Source organism: Pyrgilauda ruficollis, unplaced genomic scaffold, assembly GCF_017590135.1.
Source record: "Pyrgilauda ruficollis isolate IOZ18807 unplaced genomic scaffold, ASM1759013v1 scaffold209, whole genome shotgun sequence".
Lineage (NCBI taxonomy): Eukaryota > Metazoa > Chordata > Aves > Passeriformes > Passeridae > Pyrgilauda > Pyrgilauda ruficollis.
The window spans coordinates 22,389-42,764 of NW_024520207.1; the positions used below are offsets into that span (position 1 = coordinate 22,389).

The 20,376-nt window shown below is 41.0% G+C and overlaps 1 protein-coding gene across 8 annotated transcripts in view; it reads left to right on the plus strand.

Annotated features, from left to right (window-relative positions):
- The first annotated feature begins 3,130 nt into the window (after positions 1–3,130).
- The window catches only part of GIGYF2 (GRB10 interacting GYF protein 2), a 75,674-nt gene continuing 58,428 nt past the window's right edge, over positions 3,131–20,376 (plus strand). For 5 of the 8 annotated variants that reach the window (XM_041467533.1, XM_041467541.1, XM_041467537.1 and 2 more), the window contains exons 1-4: positions 3,309–3,805; positions 15,186–15,265; positions 17,846–17,975; positions 20,151–20,246. In XM_041467533.1, the coding sequence (XP_041323467.1) occupies positions 15,225–15,265; positions 17,846–17,975; positions 20,151–20,246 (267 nt within the window). In that variant the 5' untranslated portion in view covers positions 3,309–3,805; positions 15,186–15,224. Of the gene's footprint in view, positions 3,267–3,308; positions 3,806–4,109; positions 4,137–15,185; positions 15,266–17,845; positions 17,976–20,150; positions 20,247–20,376 lie in introns of those variants that run through there. The other 3 variants (XM_041467535.1, XM_041467536.1, XM_041467534.1) reach the window with 3 other exon arrangements.

A 20,376-nucleotide genomic window follows, 5' to 3' on the forward strand; every position in this document is an offset into this window, starting at 1 on the left:
AATGCCTCTCTGGTATTTCTGACGTGCCACAAGTGACTCTTAAGTCGCTGATGGCGAGTAGAGGAGCTTGATGGAAAACCTGTTGCGCTTAGTGGTCTTTCTCAGAAGGGACAAATACTTGCCTCAAGTCATTCATCTGGAATGGAAACTTCAGGTAGTCCTTGATCCCTGAAGGGGTTTTGTTTAACAAAAACGTTACTTCCCCCAGAGTAGGCAAAGCACAATAGAGGAGTCACTAGCACTTCATCCGGCACCGAGGGTGGGTTCAGCCTGTCTGGATGCTCAGATTGCAGCGGATTTCTCAAGGATGCTCCTGTCACAGTCATTGCTGTTGGCTGCAGGGGACAGCCTACGGCAGCAGGAAGTCTCAACTAAAGAGCTCAGTGTGGTCACAGTGGAGAGAAAGAGAAATGGTGTGCTCAAGCTCCTCCTGGCTCAAGGTTCAGGGTTTATCTGTGAGGATTAAGGTGACAAAATAACATTTTAACCTTATGGGAGTGTCCAAATAAACCCAAGACATCTAAAAGTAATTGAGTGTTGCAGAAGTAGCAGATTGTTTGTGGTATTCTGTCTTTCAGCACAAGCCACCTGAGGTGACAGATGCATTGAAGTGACTTTAAAAACTGCAGTTGGATGTTTGCCTGCTTTGCTGCTGTTTTCATTATTTTTAGGGATGTGACAAACGAGGACATGGAAAACAGAGGCTGCTGAGAACATATTGACTCTTCCCAGACAAAATCCCTGGTTATTTCAACAAACAGGGGAGCCACTTTTCCAAGTAACAAAATGCAGCAGTGGCAAGGGGAAACATGGCTGTGACATATCCTTCTGGGCTGCTTTGTGATCATTATTTATCATTTCAAAGCTGTGCTCTGTTTTCATAGCTCTACCAGTGTACTGAGGGAGGCAGGCTCTTGCCTCCAAGCCAGAATGGGTGAAAACAAGGGGTTAGTAAGGAAAGTTTATAGTATGTTGGGAATGCCACTTCCCTGCACTTGGGTTTTTAATAGTGTGAATGAATTGGCACAGTAATCCAGGGCTCTGAAGTACATCATGCCCTTGGTACCCAGACTGGCTGCTGGGGTGATTTCACACCTACACAACATCAGCTGACATTCTGTCATTGAGCCATGCAGGAATTTTTTACCGCACGGGTACAGTCTTGCATTTTCATGAGCTTCTCTCTGTTCTGCTTGAATGAGTTGTAGAAGATTTAAGATGCATCTGCTATTACCAAATGATTGTCATCTGAGTTTCCTTGAGGTATTTTACAGAAATGCCAAGTTCTGCAGATGAGGAATGTTTCAGATGCTTCTTGAATTTGAATTTTTTTTTTTCTGTCTCAGTAATATAATGTTTGTGCTAACTGGGGTAAAAAAATTTCCACAAGTGCTAAACATCTTCCATCTCAGATAAAGGTTGTTTTAGAGCATGTGAAAATATTTTTGAGTGCCCAAACTCACATTTGATAAATAGAATAACAAGGCACAGCTGCTTCTGCAATTAAATTGGAAGTTCTCACTGACAGCTTGAAATGCAGCACTGTCTCCCTCCCTTTATCATTATTAGTATTGGCTCAAGCTGTGTGACAACAGCCAGGGGGATTGAATGCAGCTTATCAGAGGCCAGCCCTTTTCTAGGGAGCTTTGCTTTTCCATACCAGCCTTCTAATGGAGAAATTCCATTCTAGTTTTTTTGGGTGAGGTAGTCCTATGTAGCTCTCAGCTAAAAATAAGCCCCGAGAATTACAGGCTTTCAACCCATTAGCTCATAAGAATCACTAGTATTCACTGTTGCATCATTTTTGGCTGTCATTCAGTACACAATGACAAGTATTTATTCACCTAGAAGAGGATGGAGAAAGCTACATGGGTCGTGGCTGATATCCTGATTAGAGTGAAACTGTTTCAGCTGAAAACGGTTATACCTTCAGCAATGCGTAACAGCCAAGAATAGTTTTTTACGCTGAAGGAACCACATGGGGCTATTCTGCCTCATGTACTAATATGGGTTTGGGGACTAAAAATAAACTGGTATTTTTAGCTGAAGAAAGTTTGCCTTGAGCTCCCGATTTTTCCATCAGAAGAGTCAAAATATGTATCATCTAATGCCCTATCTCTGTCAGCAGCAGCAGCAGCTGCCGCTGTCTCCCCATGTGACTCCCACGGCAAAGTGTCCTCAGGGCTCCTCCAGTGCCCGGGCAAGAGCAGGTCCAGCTCACGGTGCCTGGGCACTGTGAGTGGTCACACACTGTGGCTTCTCACAGAGATTATTGTGGCTACTGATAAAGCTGAATTTCCTCATGGAACCACACAGAAGAAACAGATAAGGCTGGGAGCCACAGTGCGCTGCTGAGGCCGCCTGTGCGTGAGACAGTGGCGAGAGGGTGGCAGAATCCCAGAATCATTCAGGCTGAAAAAGAGCTCTGAGATCGAGTCCAACCTGTGACTCATCCCAACCTTCTCAACCAGACCAGGGCACTGAGTGCCACATCCAGGCGTTCCTTGAGCACCTCCTGAAACACTGACTCCACGACCCCCCTTAACAGCCCCTTCTAATGTCTAATCACCTTTTCTGTGAAGAATTTCTTCCTAGTGTCCAACCTAAACTTCACCTGCTGCAGCTTAAGGCCATGTTCTGTCCTGTTCCTTGGGAGTAGAGCCCACGCCCCCGGCTGCATCCTCCTGTCACAGGGAGTTGTGGAGAGCAGGAAGGACCCCCTGAGCCTCCTTTTCTCCAGGCTGAGCCCCGCCCCCAGCTCCTTCAGCTGCTCCTCGTCAGACTGCTGACCCTTCCCCAGCTCCGTTCCCTTCTCTGGGCATGCTCCAGCCCCTTAATATCCTTCTCGAATTGAGAGCCCCAAAACTGGACACAGGACTCAAGGTGTGGCCTTACCAGTGCCGAGTGCAAGGGGAACTGACGCAGTGATTTGATTACCGGGGGGTTCGGGCAGGGCGGGAGGCGCGGGGACCCCCCCGTCCTGCCATCTCTCCATCTCCATCTCCCCTCAGGGCTCTGAGGGGAAGGGGGGGTGGCGCTGCGGCGGGCTCGCTCGTCCGGCAGGGGGCGCTGGAGGCCCGCCCCTCCGAGATGACGTCACACGGCGGGTGGGCGGGAAGCGCCGCTGCTTCATCCGGGTCCCGCGGCGGAGCCTGGGGGCGTGGCCTCACCCTCACGTGACGCTGCGTGGCGGCGCACCCGCCATCTTGTGTTGTTGGGTTGAGGAGCCGCCGCGGCTGTGAGGGACTCTCCGCCCGGGAGCGCAGGTAACGCCGTCCCGCCGCCGCCCGGCCCCGCCGCTGCCCCGGCCGCCCCCCCGTCCGACCACCGGCCCTGCCGGCGGCTCCCGTCCGCCTCGGCTGCCGCAGCACTCAGCCGCCCCGCGGCCTAACCGGGAGGCGAGGCCGCCCAGGGGGGTGGGGGGTGCGCCTGGAGGGCCCCCCTGCGCTCGCCATGGGCCTCTGCAGGGGTCGTTGGAGCTGGGGCGAGCGGGCCTTGAGCTCTCCATGCGGGTCCTTGGTGCTTGTCAGGCGGCGGCGGGGCGCCCGCCGCTCCTCACCGCCCTCCGGGGCCGTCTCCCCTCGCACTGACCCTTGTGAACTCGCTCGTCCCCTCCCAGCCCAGCGGGAGCGCCGCGGTGAGCCCCGCTCCGAGCACGCCCGGCCCTGTCGGGTTACCCTGGCCGAGGAAGGAGGGAGCTCCGAGCCTTCCCCGCGCAGGCTGCAGGGTGTTGGGAGCAGCGGTGACCGGCAGTGTTTGACTGGAGAAGCCTTGGCAGGCTGAAGAAAGCATCGATCAGAATTGTGTACGTTTGGTATTGATCCAAGACAAGTAGTTTCAGTGTCAACAGAGCACTTACGGCTCTTTCAGTTCTCTGTGATTGCACTTTGAATTGGGACAAGGTGTAGGCCAGAAGGAGGTATTGCCAAGTAGTGCTTCTGGAATAAAAATCCACGTTTTCCTCAGTAACATTCAGTTCAACGTTCGTGGTGTGCCGCTTTTACTGTAATTCTTGAATATCTGTTTGTTTGGGTGGGCGGGGAAAGGACTTTTGAATTCTGATTATATTCCTCTAACTTCTTGCTGCACATTTTATTTTCTTGCTTCAGGAGCTGACTTGGGCAAGTTCCTGGAAAGTACGTGTGAATTTTTTTTCTTATGACTCTGCTGGTTGCTTTTGTTCTTAAGAAACTCTCTAATAAACAAAAATTAATTTGCTGTTCTGTGAATGGAGCATTTGGTTGATACACAGTGTGATAATTGGAAACCTTTGTAAACAAAATTGCTTGCAGTTGTCACCAGCAAAAGCTTTGGTTTTGGTATTTTTAAGTTTTGTTATTAGGTGGTGACTGCAGTAGATAATATGAGGTGTTGGTTTTCTTGCCATGCATTTGGATAGGTCTCCTTTGAGCAGTTAGGTGATGCTGGTGTGAAAATGTGTGACCTAATTAATCCTGGGGGTGCCAGCAGAAATGATGAGTGTCCATGGCCCCTTGTGCACCTGCTTTGCTCCCCAGGTTCATGTAGTTCCACAAGTCAGTTGATGTCAGTGGTTGTGTGTTGGTGTTAATTTCTGAATGAATGTGTGATTAAAAAAAATAAAGTTTCTGTCTAATAGTCTGCTGGATTATAGAGAAAGCAGAATTTTAGCCCTGGAAGTTGGATGTCACCTTTTATGTGAGACTTTGATAAACTGCTTCAGTATCTGACAATATTGTGGGTAAAATACTGGAGTTGAATGGTTTTAAGAGCTTCTCAGGCTCTCCCAGCCCCTGGGTACAGGAATGTGCCCGGGGACACCTGGTCACTGTATTTCTTATGGGGCCTTTTTCTGAATGGTTTCTTGAGCCTGTGTTTTTAAGCAGGAGCATAGAACTAAAATGTAATGTGGTTTTGGAGCAGCAATGATTTGTTTCACAGGGTGCTTAAAAAAAATTTGATACCACAGTGAAAACTTGGACTCTAACTTTTGTTACAGGTGTTGACCTTGAGGATTGTAAAATATCCTCAGGTGCTCCTGTTTGCATTTTTGCTTGTGTTTCTAAAACATACGGCAAGCTAAAACTGTGATCCCTATGATTATGTAAGTAAAAAAAAAAAAGGCTTTAAATTGACAGTTGAGGGCTTTGTAATTAATTTTTTCCTTACTGTTTCACTCCTCAGTTGAGGAAAAAAACCTGTGTAAAAAGGAAATGTGAAGTAGGTTTTGGGTTTTTTTAAGGAATTGAGACTAAGCACCGCTGTATCTCTCTGCCAAGGCCAGTTGTCTCAATGAAGTTCTGTCACAAACTGGAGTTCCTCATACCTGAATGTAAGAAAAAAAATCAGAAGTTTAAGATCTATAGGTACTTCATTAAAGTAAAAACCTTAGATGTCAGAGTCCCATGGAATAAATTGTTGGGACAGCTGAGTGGCTGAAGGCTTTGCTGGTACATCTCTATGCTGAAAGATCTTTCTGCTTAAACCTGGAAGGGAAAACACTGGTTTATAGTAACTGATGAAGATGAGCTGGGTACTATGATCTGTGCCTTCCCCTTTGGCCTCTCTGTTAATTTATTTATTTGAATTACTAAGAATGTGAAATTTCATTTTGCCAACTTTTGTCTGGTCTTTCAAGTTCAAGTAACTGCCCTATATATGTTTATTATTCTTTCATTGAGGTCTTTAAAGTTCTTCCTTAGGACTCTTTAAAGTACAGTATTAAGTTCTCTCATAGTCTGATTTAGAAAATAAAAATCTAGCATTTCCTAGCACTTTTTCTTAGTTTTTCTTTTTTTCTACTTCAGTGCTTCTGCTCAAAGATTAGTGGAGATAAACTATATATAATTCATGATTATAGATAGAGCCATGGGGCAGAGCAAGGGAGCCTTCTCCCTTCAGAGCTTCCTAGAGAGCCATTGGATGCTTTGGTGAGGAGAAACCTTTTTCTTTGTTTACTGAGGAAGCATTTGCCTTGAAAGGGACTCTTGCTTTGTGTGGTTTTCTCATCAATTTATTTTAATTCATAGAGTGACATTTGAAATGCAAGGTGTGTGAAACGCTGCAGGGGGATAGTGTTTGCTCTTTTGGAAACAAAGTCAGTTACCCACCCAGCTTAGCCTCTCCTTGTATCTCTTGCTCTCAAATCCAGAAGATTTTTTTTTGTTTGCATAAAGGATCTGGCTTGAAAATCACCAGAAGTGAGAAAACGTAGCAAGTTTGCTCAAGGTGTGCCTAAGTTATGGGTAGACCTAAGAATGAAGTGCTTTAAGTGACAAGGTCTGTGCAGCACTGGCCCTCTTGTGGTTGGTGGTAATATGTGTGTGGATATATATAACCAGTTCATCATGGGGATGTTTAATACCATTATTTTTTCTGTTTAGCTCAGATGGCAGCTGGAGATTGTCGCAGGCTGAGGTCTTTGCATTGCTTTGTGAGGAGCTGAGATTGCCACTGTGTTGATTACAAAACGTGTCCACTTCTCTTTTTTTTGCAGAGGGAGGGCTTTCATTCCATTTCCTCTAAAGGTGATTAAGCATTCCTTGAATTTAGACACTGTAGAGATGGCTTGATGCCTGCATGGGAAACTAGGCTGCCATTTAAATTTTTCTTTGCCTCTCTTCTTTTTTTAATGGGAAGGATGCATAGAATTATTTTGATGCATCTGAGTTTTTTCCCAAGCATGAAATCAAAGTGTGTTTTTTCAGGAGTGAGTCTCTCCTGTAATCCTTAAAGCTTGTACTATATAGAAGCTGGATATGTAGACCTCAGGATTATAGAGAAAAGCAGAAGGAATCCCATGAGCTGTGTAGAGGTTGTAGAGTGTGTAGGTCAGTGAAAAATTTTGATGGATATATAGAATTGTTTTAAAGTACTGTGTTGTTGACTGCTTTTTGGATCACTTACTAATTTTTGATCATCTCAGTTAGTTAGTAAAACAGTGCATTATCATAATTCTCTCTTTGGCCATATGTTTAAAAAAATTGAGGGAAATAAAGAACACTAACTTGATGGTTTTAGTAGGTCTGCTTGTATATGTAGTTTGTCATTATAAACAGATAAACAAGCTTACATATACAGTTACAAAAACTGGTTATAAAGATATTTTTGTTCTGTTAAATAGTTATTATTCCAGTGAAAGTAAGCATGATGCACTGCAGTTTGTGAACTGTTTTGTTACTTGAAATTTTGTCCTTTTTATTCAGTTGAGAAATACCTGTTTCCAGTTCTGGTTACAATGAAACAGTTTCTTTTATGTTCCTTCTCTTCCTGACAGTAAATGTAAATTGCATTCTGTTATTATGTTTTTTGATAAAGGTGCTGGCTTGTGTGACTGGGAGACTCGGAGGCTGTAGATGTCCGTGGGTAGATCAGTGTGGGTGAAAGCAGGTGGGATCCATGTGTGGTGGTGTGTCCGTTCAGACTGGAAGAAACAAGGAAGAGATACTCTCTGGACACTGCGGAGATGACTTTGGGTGAAGTTTTGTGACGATAGATAGCTGAAGAGCTGAATTTATGTGCCTTCAGCCTTAGAGTCAGAATGTCGTGTGGCAAAGAGTTGGTTTGGCTGGCAAATAATGGGTTTATAAACTGATTTTTTTGAGCCACGTATGTTAGAATCTGAGGATGATTTAGTTGGAAGAGCCTTCGGTGGTTGTCTGCTCCAGCCTCCTGCACAAAGCAGGGCTGACGTCAGTGTTAGACTGTGTGACAGAAAGTGAGTGAGGCTGATCATGGAATAGCATATGGCAAGGTTTTTATGTAAAAACATTTCATAACTTGACTTAATAAATCAGATGCCCCATTCAACCACCATTAAAACCAGTGGAAGCTTTTATGGTAGGCTTAGTTAATGCTGAATCATCTGCACATGTGTTTTTCTCTGTAACACTAAGTTTTAAGAGTACTAAGGCCAGGATCAGGCTAACAGCACAAGTCAATTTACAAAGATACAGTTCTTAGATCAAAATAAGTAATTTTTTTAGCAAATTCTGCAAAAATGGATATGCTATTTGAAAGTATCGTAGTTCATATGTAGTATGCAGTCTGTTAGACGTGCTGATTCTCTCTGTTAGAATATTTTATTAAACACTCACTGTTGAGTGTTTGTTTCCTGAAGTATAGGATGTGTCAGAACTGCATGAGCAGGAAACTTTTAAGGAACAGGGTGGGAGAGGAGGGAGAGAATATCCAAGCCCAAAGAAGCTGGTTAAATTATTTAAATGACATGTTAAAAACGGACCCCTGAACCCTCTCAGCAACCCAGATCTTTTAATTCAGTGATTGTTGTCAGTGAATATAGTCTGAAAGTAATTTCCACTTTGAAAATATGTATGGGCTATAATGTGTGTGGTGAGTGGGAGAGAGGTGGTGCAGTGGGGTTTTCGTTGTTCACAGTCTGGCTTCTGGCCCTGCTGGGGAGCAGCTAGACAGACTTGGCATCTTGATGTGTAATGCCTTGTGGAAGGGCACAGATGAAACAGTTACCTACCAGCAAGTTTTCCATGTACAAGGTAGACAGATGTGAAAATGTTTTGGTTTTTTTTTTGGTTTTTTTTTTTAGCTGGAAAGTGATCTCTGGCAGGATTTTGAGATAGGATTTGGAATGAGAAGCATTTGTGTTTCAGCCAGTGGCAAGGCCAAGGGTGTGGTTCCCTGACTCTGCTTGGAGCTTAATCGCTGGCGTCTGCCTTTGGCTGGTAATAAAGGTGGAGGTCATGCTGTGTTCTGGTGGGGGAAGTGGGAAAAGCGATGACATTTGGCTGTGTGCAGGTGAAGCAAGAAGTGGAAAGCTCTTCAGCCCACATCCAACCACCAAGTTGACAGTAGTAGGTAGGAAAGGAGGAGAACATCTTGAGTTGTGTTACTTAATGTTCTAAATTTTTCTTGGATTTGGTTATTAGGTGTGTAGGTCTTGTTAGTCTCTTGTGTCAGTTCTGTCCTTGAAGGGCTACTTGTATTTGTCCTTCTTGACCAGGGTGCAGCATGTTGCAAGCTGAGGTGCTCCATAAAGCTTTAGGTGCACATGTGCAGTGAGCAGGGGAGTGCCATTTTGAAAGTGCCATTTGAGGTAGTCATGGACAATTTCTGATCAGAAACTGCCAAGAGATTGAAATACTTTGGCAAGGGTTTGAGACAGGGAGGTTATAAGACTTCAAGAGATCTGGAAATGTAAGTGTAATAATAGAGGCTTAGTTTCTGGAGAAGTGGATGGTTTGGACGTTGCTCCCTTAGGAAAAGCTTTCTGGTGTGTGGGTAGATAGGCCTTGGAAAATTCACGCCTTTATCAGGAATCAGGTTTGGTAAGCCAGAAGGGACTCCTGTGACTTGTCTGGCATCTTGTATAATGTGACTAATAGATTTTTTTCCCTCTGATTAATTTTCTGTTTAAACTAGAAAATACTTACTAGAAAATATTTTCACATTGATCTAAAACCAGGTAACTTTGTTGATTATCTCCGAATGTCTTGCTTCAGTCCCTTCACTGAATAAACTTGGGTCTTCTGATGTTTTTACCTGAGTGACTGTTTACAGACTAAGAAACTTAATTTTTTCTCAAAGCTCAGTAAATAGAGCTTTAGCATGTTGGTGTTTTTTCTTCTCACTGTAGGGCATATCTGTCAGATTCTATCAATTTTTGAACACCTGATTTTTCAGCTCTTTTGCCTCTTGGAACAGAAAGGACACCGTATCCCTTTAGTGGTGAAATTTTGGTGTATATTTACTCTGCATTTTTGTTTTCCTGGGTTAAGTGTTTTTTGTTAGCTCTTCTCGTCAATGTTGTATCATATATTCTTTTTCAGTTGATTAATATAATAAATCTCAGCATGGTTTCAGGACTGTGTTTTTCCAGAACAGTCTTGCATTTCTTATATATCACCTGTGTTTTCTGCTTGTGAGTCTCTTGACTTCGCCTTATTGAGTGCAACCTGCTGTACTGGACTGAGTCATTGAATAATTCATGGTGGTACTGTTGATGTGTCATTTCCATTATTTGCCATATCCATGTTTGTCATCCTTAGGTTTTGGAAGTTTTATGGTTAGTGTTACAGACTCTGTAGAAGATAGCTTCTTACGTTTTACTCGATTTTGAGAATTTTTATTTGTCTGAGCTGGGTTGTTGAAGATTCTTTAGAAGAGAGGAAAACTTAGGATGATTTGAGACTTTTTGTGTGGTTCTAAATGGTTTTATCCTTTTTAACATTCTGTTGAATTGAAATGTCCTGCAGAAGTTAAATTTTATCTGCTTGCTCAAGCAATGACATTTCTACTCTTACAAAAGTATATTTTGATTGCATGTCTTCCATAAATTTATGTTGCCTGGTCTTAATTATGTCAGTGTCCTTTAATCAGTGTTGTCTGCTTTAGCCAGTGATTAATATCAAACAGGTTGTGTAGCCACCTGAGTCATCCTGTTTACCATTGTACTTCAGAGGTGGCTTGCATACCGTTGTGGATCATCCTTAATATTTCAAGAATTAGAGAAAATCAGTGTTAATTTTTCAGTCAACCTGTTAATTTTTTAAAAAACACAGTTACTGACACTGGCATTAGCTAGCTCTAGTAGTTGCCTGTGGAATGTTTTCTTGCTTGTGGAAGGTCAAGTTTTCTTGTCTTGATGTAATGTTGCTGTTGAATGGTGAAACACTGCTGTTAAATGCCTTCTCCACATTTATTTAAGGACAACCCATTTCCTTGCACTTAAGTCTGCTCATGTTGATTTCTGTTGTGGTCTTTGGTACTCACATTTTCATCTGGTTTCTCGGTTTAAAAGACTCTTTCAGACCTGCAGTAATAACAGAACTACCTTGAAAGGAAAGGATATTTTCTTCCTAAACATCTCTGATCAAAGGGCAGACCATTTAAAAATAAAATAGCTGTGTATTGGAAGGATCAGTGGTATATTTTTTTTCAAGGTTTAGGTTTCCAAAGTTAATTAAAAACCTAAGCAAGCAGTGGTCCCAGAGCTATAAATTGCAATGACAGTACAAATCTTTAATTTTTTTTTGTCTGCAGAAAAGATTAGATGGTCAGACCTGAATGCAGCCATTGCCTAGCCTTAACTTGGAATGCCAAGAACCTCTCTCTTGGTAGTCTCTACCCAAAACAGCAGAACATCTTGATGAGACAGATAGTCATGTGCTGCTAGCTGAGAGAATTCTGTAATGGAAATGTAGGAATTTAACATTGCCTGAAAATCTTAATGCAGGTGCCCATCAGTAGCGAATGAACCTTAATGGCAATTATATGAGGCTGAGCAAAGTATGGAAAAATGGTAGTTTTGATCTTTCAAATCTCTGAAAACAGCTTTTTGGCTAGATATTTATTAGCTAGCTGTATGTTTTAAATAAGATACCAGAGCTTATGGGTGAAATGGGCTACAGTAATTGTAGACCTTCAACTGAAACATCTTATGCATTTTAACACATAAATCTAGCTAGTAGAATCAAGTTCTGGCTTGTGTCTGTAGCAGATGTTTGAGAGCTTTAATACATTTGTAAGATACTAAATAGTGAGCTTGAAAATAATTTAACAAACTGTAAGCTTGGTAAAATAACTATTGTTCCTAAAGTGAACCAGTGAAATGAGTGTTGCTGATGGCAGCTTCTGCACGTATATTACCTGTTAATTGTGAGTGAAAGCCACTTAAAGGCTTCATGTTATTAGATTACAATTTGTGTCTGTTCAGAGGGTGGACTTCTGACTTTCAGAGTATTAAACAGCTGACAAATTAGGGATTTTTTTCCCCTCTTGCCAGCCTGCAGGTTGTTGGTGGGGTTGCTGTGATTTCTTCTCTTTTCACTCCTCTGTGCTGATGGCCCGTTGGTGGCTGGTTGTGGCTGTCACCTCAGGAAAATGGGGTCTCAATTCCAGTTTAAAAGGCAATTCTGTTTTTCACTATAAGTATGCAGGAAAATCTCAGCTGTTTGTAGGGTTGCACTGGCACCTTGATCAAGTATTGACCTTATTTGAAGAAAACTTTTTGCCTTAGCCAAGCAGTGGTGTTAACTTGCCGTTAGTCAAAATAGTGCCTCAGTTTCTCACTTCAGCTTGAGGCTGCCCGTGTGCTCTCTGCCCATGTAATATCTGTATTGTGGAGATTGCTTGATCAATAGCCTTTGATTTGTAGAAGACCTCATCTCACAGAGCTAGCTGTTCAGAAAGGGGCTTTTCCCTCATCAAATTATATCAAGGAGGAAATATTAGGTGTATGTTATTTTTGTAATTTGCCATCCTTGATTAATAAGGAAGCAGCATTTTAATAAAGACCAAAATCAACATTTCTGTTATTAATATTGAATTTTAAGACCCAAGAAAGTGATCTAGATAATAAAGATGTGATAAATTAACCATTTTGCTAAGCAAAAGGCGTGAGGTTTGTGACCTGATCATTCATTCCCATCTCTGAATTCCTCATCCTTTTTCTTGCTCCACCCTGACTTTTGCCTCCTGTGATGCGAGTGCTGCCTTGTCCACTCCAACTTGCCTTTCCAGTTAGTGCAGCTTCTCCTGCACACGAGCCAGGTGTGGTGTGCAGTCACTGTCAGAGGCTCCTCTCAGGTTGGCTTCCATGGTCTCTCCTTTTGGCTGCCACTTTGAGAGCCAGCAGAAGCAGCACAGGGTGTCCACTCCCTTTGTTTCATCTGCTCTGACGTGGCTTTAGTGTTTTCCTCTGATGCACTTGCTGTCTTAGCTTTCCCGAGCCTTTTCCCTGTTCTTTGCCCTCCTCCTCCCAAATCATTGCCCATTTCCAGGGTGTCTCTTGTCCAACATTTTTCTCCCAGCCTTGCCTGTATTTTCTTTTTCATGTGTGTTTTATTTGTGGGTAATGTTGTCTATTCAGTTCACCTGTCACACCTATTCAGATCACCTGCATGTCTCTTGTATTCTGTTTTGAAGGGGATGTATTCAGTACAATTTCATTCACTTACAGTAGTCTTGTTTTCAGTTCAAAATTCATACAGTCAGAACTTTTAGGGATGGAGTAACTTACTTGAATGTAGTACAGAAGAGGAAGAGTGTACAAAGTGAGACGGCCAAAATGAGGGATATGGAAAGCCTTTCAGCACCTCATTGGGATGAGACTAGCATTCTTGTAGGTGCTAAACTGCTAAGAAGTCTAGTAGAGAAACATGACACAGCATCCTCAGTTTTTTGGGAAGATAATGTAGAGGCCGAAGAGTGGGGCTGAGTGGGTCCAGAACCAGTGAATAGCTTGATCCTAACTGGATTGTAGTGCTTTGTCCTTGTATCTGATGCTTTTCAGCTGTGTTTTTGTTGTTTAACCCTGAGTGCCAGCCTTTTTGGTATTACTGATACTAGACTAGCTTTGATGTTAGGAGTTAAAGATCCCAGCTTCTCTGGTGATGCGCATGGATTGATCTGAAAACTCTCCACCCCATGCCAGCCCAGCAGAAGGATTACAGGCATTGCAGGAAGTGGAGGGACAGCCATCCAATTAATGCTACTAGGAATTGTGTTAGAGGCTTGTTTCTGCCCAAGTGTGCATGATGGTTTACTTGAATTGCCCCACAGTATTTTCTCTTGTGGCTGCTGCATGGTGTCTTTGGGTACCTCACCTTATATTTTGATTTGCAGGATGGTGAATGGATACAGCTTGAATGTTTAATGAGCTGTCAGCTGCTTCAAAAAGGCAACTCAGATCAGACCAAAGTCATCTCAGACTAGGCCTGTGAAAATATCTGGGTATGTTTGTATTAGTTTTTGGTGCAGGTAGTAGGGGTAATTCCTTTTAATTGTCTATAATTATTGTGAAAATAAAAACATTAAGATTTGTATATAAATTACTTAGTGTATGGGGTAAAGAAGATACAGCATGTTATCTTATGCTGTACAGATACAGCATAAAATACATAAACCAGACATTAGTTGGTGGGTTTAGACTACAGGGAGTTTTATAAGCATTTGTAATCTTATGCCCAAAGTATTTGGATAAAATCTGCTCAAGCAATTTTAGCATATTTAGTTTTAGCATGTTTTGCAATTTTCTTGCTTTGAGAGTCTTGATTTATTTTCTTTAATATTATTACTTCTGTGGAATAGATATAAGAAAAAAAAGCTTCATTTGTTTAGTTTTGTCTTGGTTTTTTTTTTAGTAACTAATGCCCTTTCTGCCTCTATGTCCCTGGATTTTGTTTTTCTTTTTCATCACTTTTTCATGCGAAGTGTAGATAAGCTCATGAAGTTCCTTATTTAGTTCCTGGATCTGCTGAGGGATGTGGTTCTGATAGAGCAAAGTTCCCTCCCTGACGTTATGGGTTCTTGAAGTCAACCAGTGTCTGAAGATGATGCTTCAAATTCTACTTTTTCTTGGGCTTTACCTACAGTGTGTTTGGTTTTTAAAAAACCAAAACTATCTTCCTCTGCAGATTTGGATTTGGCTGCTGCTGGAAGGAAAGGGGAGCTGTGTTTATTGCATGAAAGGGCACTTCTCCAGAGCTGCCTGGACTGGACTTGGTTCTGTTAGGGAAAAGTTACCTTACCTTAGTCTTGTTCTTTCCCTCCTGTATGGCTTCATCTGCTCTTATCCATACACTCTGGATATGTAGGAACTTGACTTGAGCTTTGCTAGTGTCTGCAGGCCTGCCTTGGCTAATATCAATGAAATCAGCTGAAGTCTGAAGTTATGCATTTCTTTTGCTTAACAAATCCGAGAATGAAAGAAATACTGTCATTTGCCTGCAGAATTTTGGAGTATGTGGTAGCATTGGATGTACTCAATCTTTAGAAGGCTTATTTTTCAAGAATGAGCAGTGGAAAATTCTTGAATACTCTGCCACTCAGCTGGCAAATCTGTCTTGCTGTAATTCTAGTGGGGTTTTTATCCTCTTGTAATTGTCAGGAAGTGGCAATTCTGTTAATTAAGCATTACTGTTCTTGGAGAAGAGGATTATGCATCAAGTTCTCCGTGTTTGTACAAATTGTTTCCTCAGACACCCTAATCCAGTGTCCTGTTTGAGCTGTTAAAAGAGGGATTTAGGGAAGAAATCTTGATGCAGTTGCTCCTGTATTACTAAATCAGTCTGTGTTGGAAAGCTGAAGTGGATTCCTTAAAAAAAAAAAAATTCACTGTAGTCAATTTTTTCACTTCTTTGCATGCCCAGGTGTGCTTTTGTATTTTGAATTAATCTGTGAAGGGCTGTATCAATCCCACTGTCTTCATAATAAATATTTTTATTTTTCAGGTTCACACTTTTTAAAAAAGAGGAATAGAACAGGAAAAAATGGCAGCAGAAACTCAGACACTTAACTTTGGGCCTGAATGGTAAGTTGTGTCTGTTTTGTCACACTCCAGAACTTGTCTAAAAGGATTTTTTTTTCCCTTTGGAGCAGAATTGATAATGGGAGTGAATGGGATACAATACCTTAGTTGTTTCATCCTGTTTCACCTCAGTTCCTGGCCTGTGATCTACAGCAATATTATAAAATCAGTCTTCATTTTGTGAATTGGCATTGTGTATGAGTTGAGTTAGGTTTTTTGTTATGTTAATGCATAATATTTACCTTGCTGCCAAGCAGTTGAAGGAGGAATAATGTTTATGATCTCAGAGGTATGCACAGAATAATTGAAGATGTGTTTGTTCGGTCTTTCTCTGTGATGCATGTTAATAAGGAAGTTCTTAAACTCTCCTCACTATACTTAAATCTATAGCTAAGCAAGCTTTTTCTTTTCCCAGTTTTAAAAAACCTAATCCCTGTATGGAATATGGCAAAAGTGTGAGTTTTGTGTCAGTGTCCTGCACATTTGTATTGAAAACTGTCAGGAAAAGAGAGCTACTGTATTCAAGGGAATCCACGCTGTCATATAATTTTGTCAGCTGTTAGTTTTACAGCTTGTCTGACATGCATTGTCCTGACTTTTGAGCAAGCAATTGCACAGGTGTGATTATTCAGTATTTGTTCCAATTTCTTGTTAAGAGTATTGGTGATTTCAGTTACAAACAAGAATTGTGAATGGTGTGGTTTCTGAAGGGTGATGTCCAAGTGTGTGAACGGGAATGCAGAGTGGTTATAGGAAATACAGTTGCTGCATAGCATGTGATAGAATTGTTACTTGAATACATTCACTTTTGCTGACACATTTCTATACACAATACACAGAAATTGGAGAGGATTCAGTGAAGAAGACATGATTTGCAGCCTGTGAAACAATGAGAGCTCAGTCTATTTTGTTAGAATGAAAGAAGGTTAAAGAATGAATTTATCAATATCTATAAATATACCCACCAGGCAGATATCTTGTGCTGGAGTGCTCTTCAGTGTAAGAAACAGACATGATTAGATTCTTGATGGATGGAAGCCAAAGTTATATTAAAAAAAAAGAGGAGGGGGAAGACAATTCTAAAAAAACCATATATTTCAACAGTAACTTAATTACTGTGTCACAGTGAGGGGACTGTTGTAGTGATCGCCAGTTAGTTTAAAAACCAGATTAGATTATGTATGGAAACATATATTATACTTCAGTGAATTAGTGTATTTTTACAGGAATAAAGGAACTAAGATTCATAATTTTTCTTTTGGGTTGTGGTATAGTCATGTCTGTCATGTAAGCTGCTGTATCACTTAACAGTGAAACTCTGGGTCACGTTTGATCTGATTAGTGTTGAACATTGCACTGAGCCATCAAATCCTTTAAATAATTCTTCTGCAGGCAGTTTGTTTGGAAGTGGTATGTAGAGGAACTGCCACGGGGTGGCACCAAACTAAAAAAATAAGATGAGCTTTTGACTTGCAAATGATTTTTTTTTTCTGTTTGAAGAACAATAAAACGAATCGAAGCATGCTTCAATAATTAGATGAAAGGTAGTCTCTGAATCACTGTTGTAGTTCAGAGCTACTTCTCTTCCAAGGATTTTTTGATTGCTGAGAAGAGCTTTTACTGTTCTACTTGTCTTAAGTTGCCCATCAAAGAGAATGTAAGAAAATAGGCAGGGTTTTGTTTCTTGACACACATATTCTTTTGTAGAACATTCCTCAAACTTAAAAATGCCAAGTATTTGGGGAGCTGAGGAAGCGGCTGTGTAGAGTGAGACTAATTCACCTGCAGAATGGGCATAATGTACAACAGTAAGATGCTACCTGCAAGAAGTCAAGTAACTTACCTGTGCGGGATGAGAACAAATGTAATAGCATATTTATCTGTTACCATAGAGTAGATTTATTAGATTGCTGCTTCCAGTTTCTCTGAAGTAGTGTCACTATGTTTTGTGCATATCTTTTTTTTACTTTTATTTTTTTCTTTTATTAATATCCTAAGTTAGATGTTATATGCACTCTAAAAAAATAAAAGCCATTAATTTTAACTTGTGTAAAAGGGATTTGTGGTAAGGAAGGATTCCAGAGACACCAGAAGAAACTTCGTTATAAAATTTACTGTGCTGTTCTGTTAAACTTCATGAAACATCTGAATAAACTCTTTCCTTAGCTTAATATTTGCTGCTCTCTCTAGCATGGTAAGAATTTTTCTTCGCAAAAGGAAGCTGTTGTCATTAAGATGTCCCACTGATTTGTGTGCAGCCTCTGTGAATAGCTTATGCAAGGCTTTAGTGGGGTATAGCTGGCTTGCTGTATAGTCAACATAAGAGTTTTCCTGGGGAAAGTTGAATTCCTTGATGTGCTCATGGGAATTCTTTTATTTCTTGCTCTCCTGGCTGTGGATGAAACAAGGGAGGTTCTTCCACTCTTCTTAGTGAAGCACTGAGAGTTTCGAAGTTAAACTGTTAATGTCTTTACTTTCAGTATTGTATTTATTTTGTGTCAAATCTGTAAATGTGCAGAGGGATGGTAGCACAGGTGAAGATATTCTCAATTCAGTTTTCATTGCTTTTCTGCTTTCTTTTAGGCTGCGAGCTTTGTCTAGTGGCGGGAGTGTGACATCCCCTCCTCTGTCTCCGGCTTTGCCGAAGTACAAACTAGCAGACTATCGCTATGGGAGAGAAGAAATGTTGGCACTTTTTCTAAAGGATAATAAGGTGAGCAGGAAGAGGAACGTGGCCTTGTGTGTGTATTCCTAATGACAGTCTTGTGATTAGGAACAGTTGTTTGTATTTTGTGGTTATGGACAAAGAGATCACGTACCCCTTGCAATCCCAGACTGAAGAGGGCTGATTGTGGTTTTCATGTGTGCACTTGTTTGATTGCACTTTTACCAGATTCTGTATGTTTTTGGGGTTTTTGTTTGTTTGCATTTTTGTTTATGTGTGGGGTTTCTTTTTTGGTTTTTCTTCCATTTTAGGGGTAACTTCCTGTACCCCAGAGAACAAAAGACCTGATTGCCATATTCAGTCTCACTGCCACAGATGACTGAGGGTTAAAGTTGCCTTGCAGCTGTGCAGATTTGCTTGCCTCAGTAGGATTTTATTTAATGTAGTGCATAATAGTTATTTGATTCAGCTACAAAGGCAATAAATCATATGAGCAGATCATCTGAAAAAAGCAAGAGGTCTCTATCCCATCTTTAGTCCATTCACTTTAGCAGGTAACTAGCCCAGTGAGAGCAGTCCTCAGGTAGCTCCCTTCTCTGGGAATCAGGACACAGAAACAATAACATGTAATGCCTAAGAACAGTATAGAAAATCAAGAACTTCCTTCTGCTTTCACTTCAAACAAAGATTTACAGTGATGTAAAAGATGATAGAAAATTTCAGAGATCTTTCAGGCAAATTACTAAAACATTTTGCAGTTGTAAACATTGGGTTTTTCTTTAGATGGTGGCAGTGGTTGGTTTATTGTTGCAGCAGACTTGGAGGTATGAATGCCCCTGAGAGCTTAGCCTTGGGGGAGGGAGGGACTGCAAGAAATGATGTCAAGATTATGCTTTGAGCTTGGAATGGAGATGTGCACCCACAGCTTCAAGTTCCTATCCTGTCTTGGCTGTGCTGACATTCTTGTACAATACTGGGAGCCCTGCGTTGCTTAAATAATGGATTTAAGGGCATTGAATGTCAAAGATTTTTCTAAGTCTGTTAAGTGTGGTATAGCTTAAAGCCCTGCTTTAACATGCAGAATTGTCCTGTTCTACTTCAGGAAGCTGTGATTTAGATCTTGCTGTTATGCTTGAATAGGTCAGCCAGTCAGAAGTCACTGTTTTTTTGCAGTTTGTGTTTGTTATGTCAGTTGATGCTGAGACTCTGCTCTTGGGGCTGATTCAGAACAACCCTCAAATATCCTGTGCTACAGGAAGTTCTCTGTTTGTTACAAATGATCCAAAACAATATTTTCTTCTTATGTGTTTGCCAGAAGGGCATTATGATTAGAGTATGTCTTTCTTTTGCTGTCCGCATGTTTCGAGGGTGTTGAGTGATTGTAGTTACGAAGACTGAAAGGACTCCTGACAGTGGTTCAAGTCAGCTAGTGGGTGTCAGCAATGTTTTTAAGATGTTGCATCTCTAATTAAAAGAGAGACTAGACTAAAAGCAGGAAGACTTCTGCTAGCATATATCTAAATGAAAAAATGTCTTTAGTGTTATGAACTAAATATTTTTGAAGCAGTTGTCCATTGGCATAATTAGAGCTCACTTGGCTGTATGTGATTGAAGGTTCTTGTCCACATTCTCAAGGTCACAACTATTAATGGATCTTCTGATTCAAAATGTTAATTTATTTTGGTTTATATCATTAGTGTTCTCTAGTTAATCTCTACATATAGTTGCATTGTACTTGGCTTTTTTGTGTGTTTTTTTTTGTTGGTTTGGGTTTGAATTTTTTTTTTTACTCTTCTGTTTGTTTATAAATTGGAGTTGCTTACTTCAGATCAAATACAACCTCTGTGCTGTAGGTGGCAGTTTTGTTAATTAAAAATCTGGCTATAAAAATCTGTTGAAGTTAAAAGCAATAGTTTTTAATTTAACAGATGAAATGTCACTTGATTCAGATTTCAGCTGCAGTGGTGTATAAGTTTGAGTTCTGATGTCTGTGGCCTTGTGAGTGGGTGATGCTTTGGATGCCTTGTTTATAAGAACTCTTTTTTCTGAAGGTTGTAAATTTGCAGCAGAGTTATACCCATCCCCAATAAGAGTTACTGGAAGTACTGGGTAGATGGAGACAGAGTTGGAAGAATAAAAATTTTTTGTGAAGCAGTGTGTATGGTATCATCCCTGAATTGGAAATACTTGCATGTAGTAGAATGATCTTTTTCTTTCGTACAGATACCTTCAGACCTTCTGGATAAGGAATTTTTGCCTATTTTACAAGAGGAGCCCCTGCCACCACTGGCACTTGTACCTTTTACAGAAGAAGAACAGGTTTGTATCTTTTTTATTTTAAATTTTTAGATTTTTATTAGTGTAAAGACATAATAAAGAGTATTCTTCCATTAAGAAAAACAATGAAATTTGAAATTGGTAGGTCTCAGAGTGTACTAGTTAGAAAGCA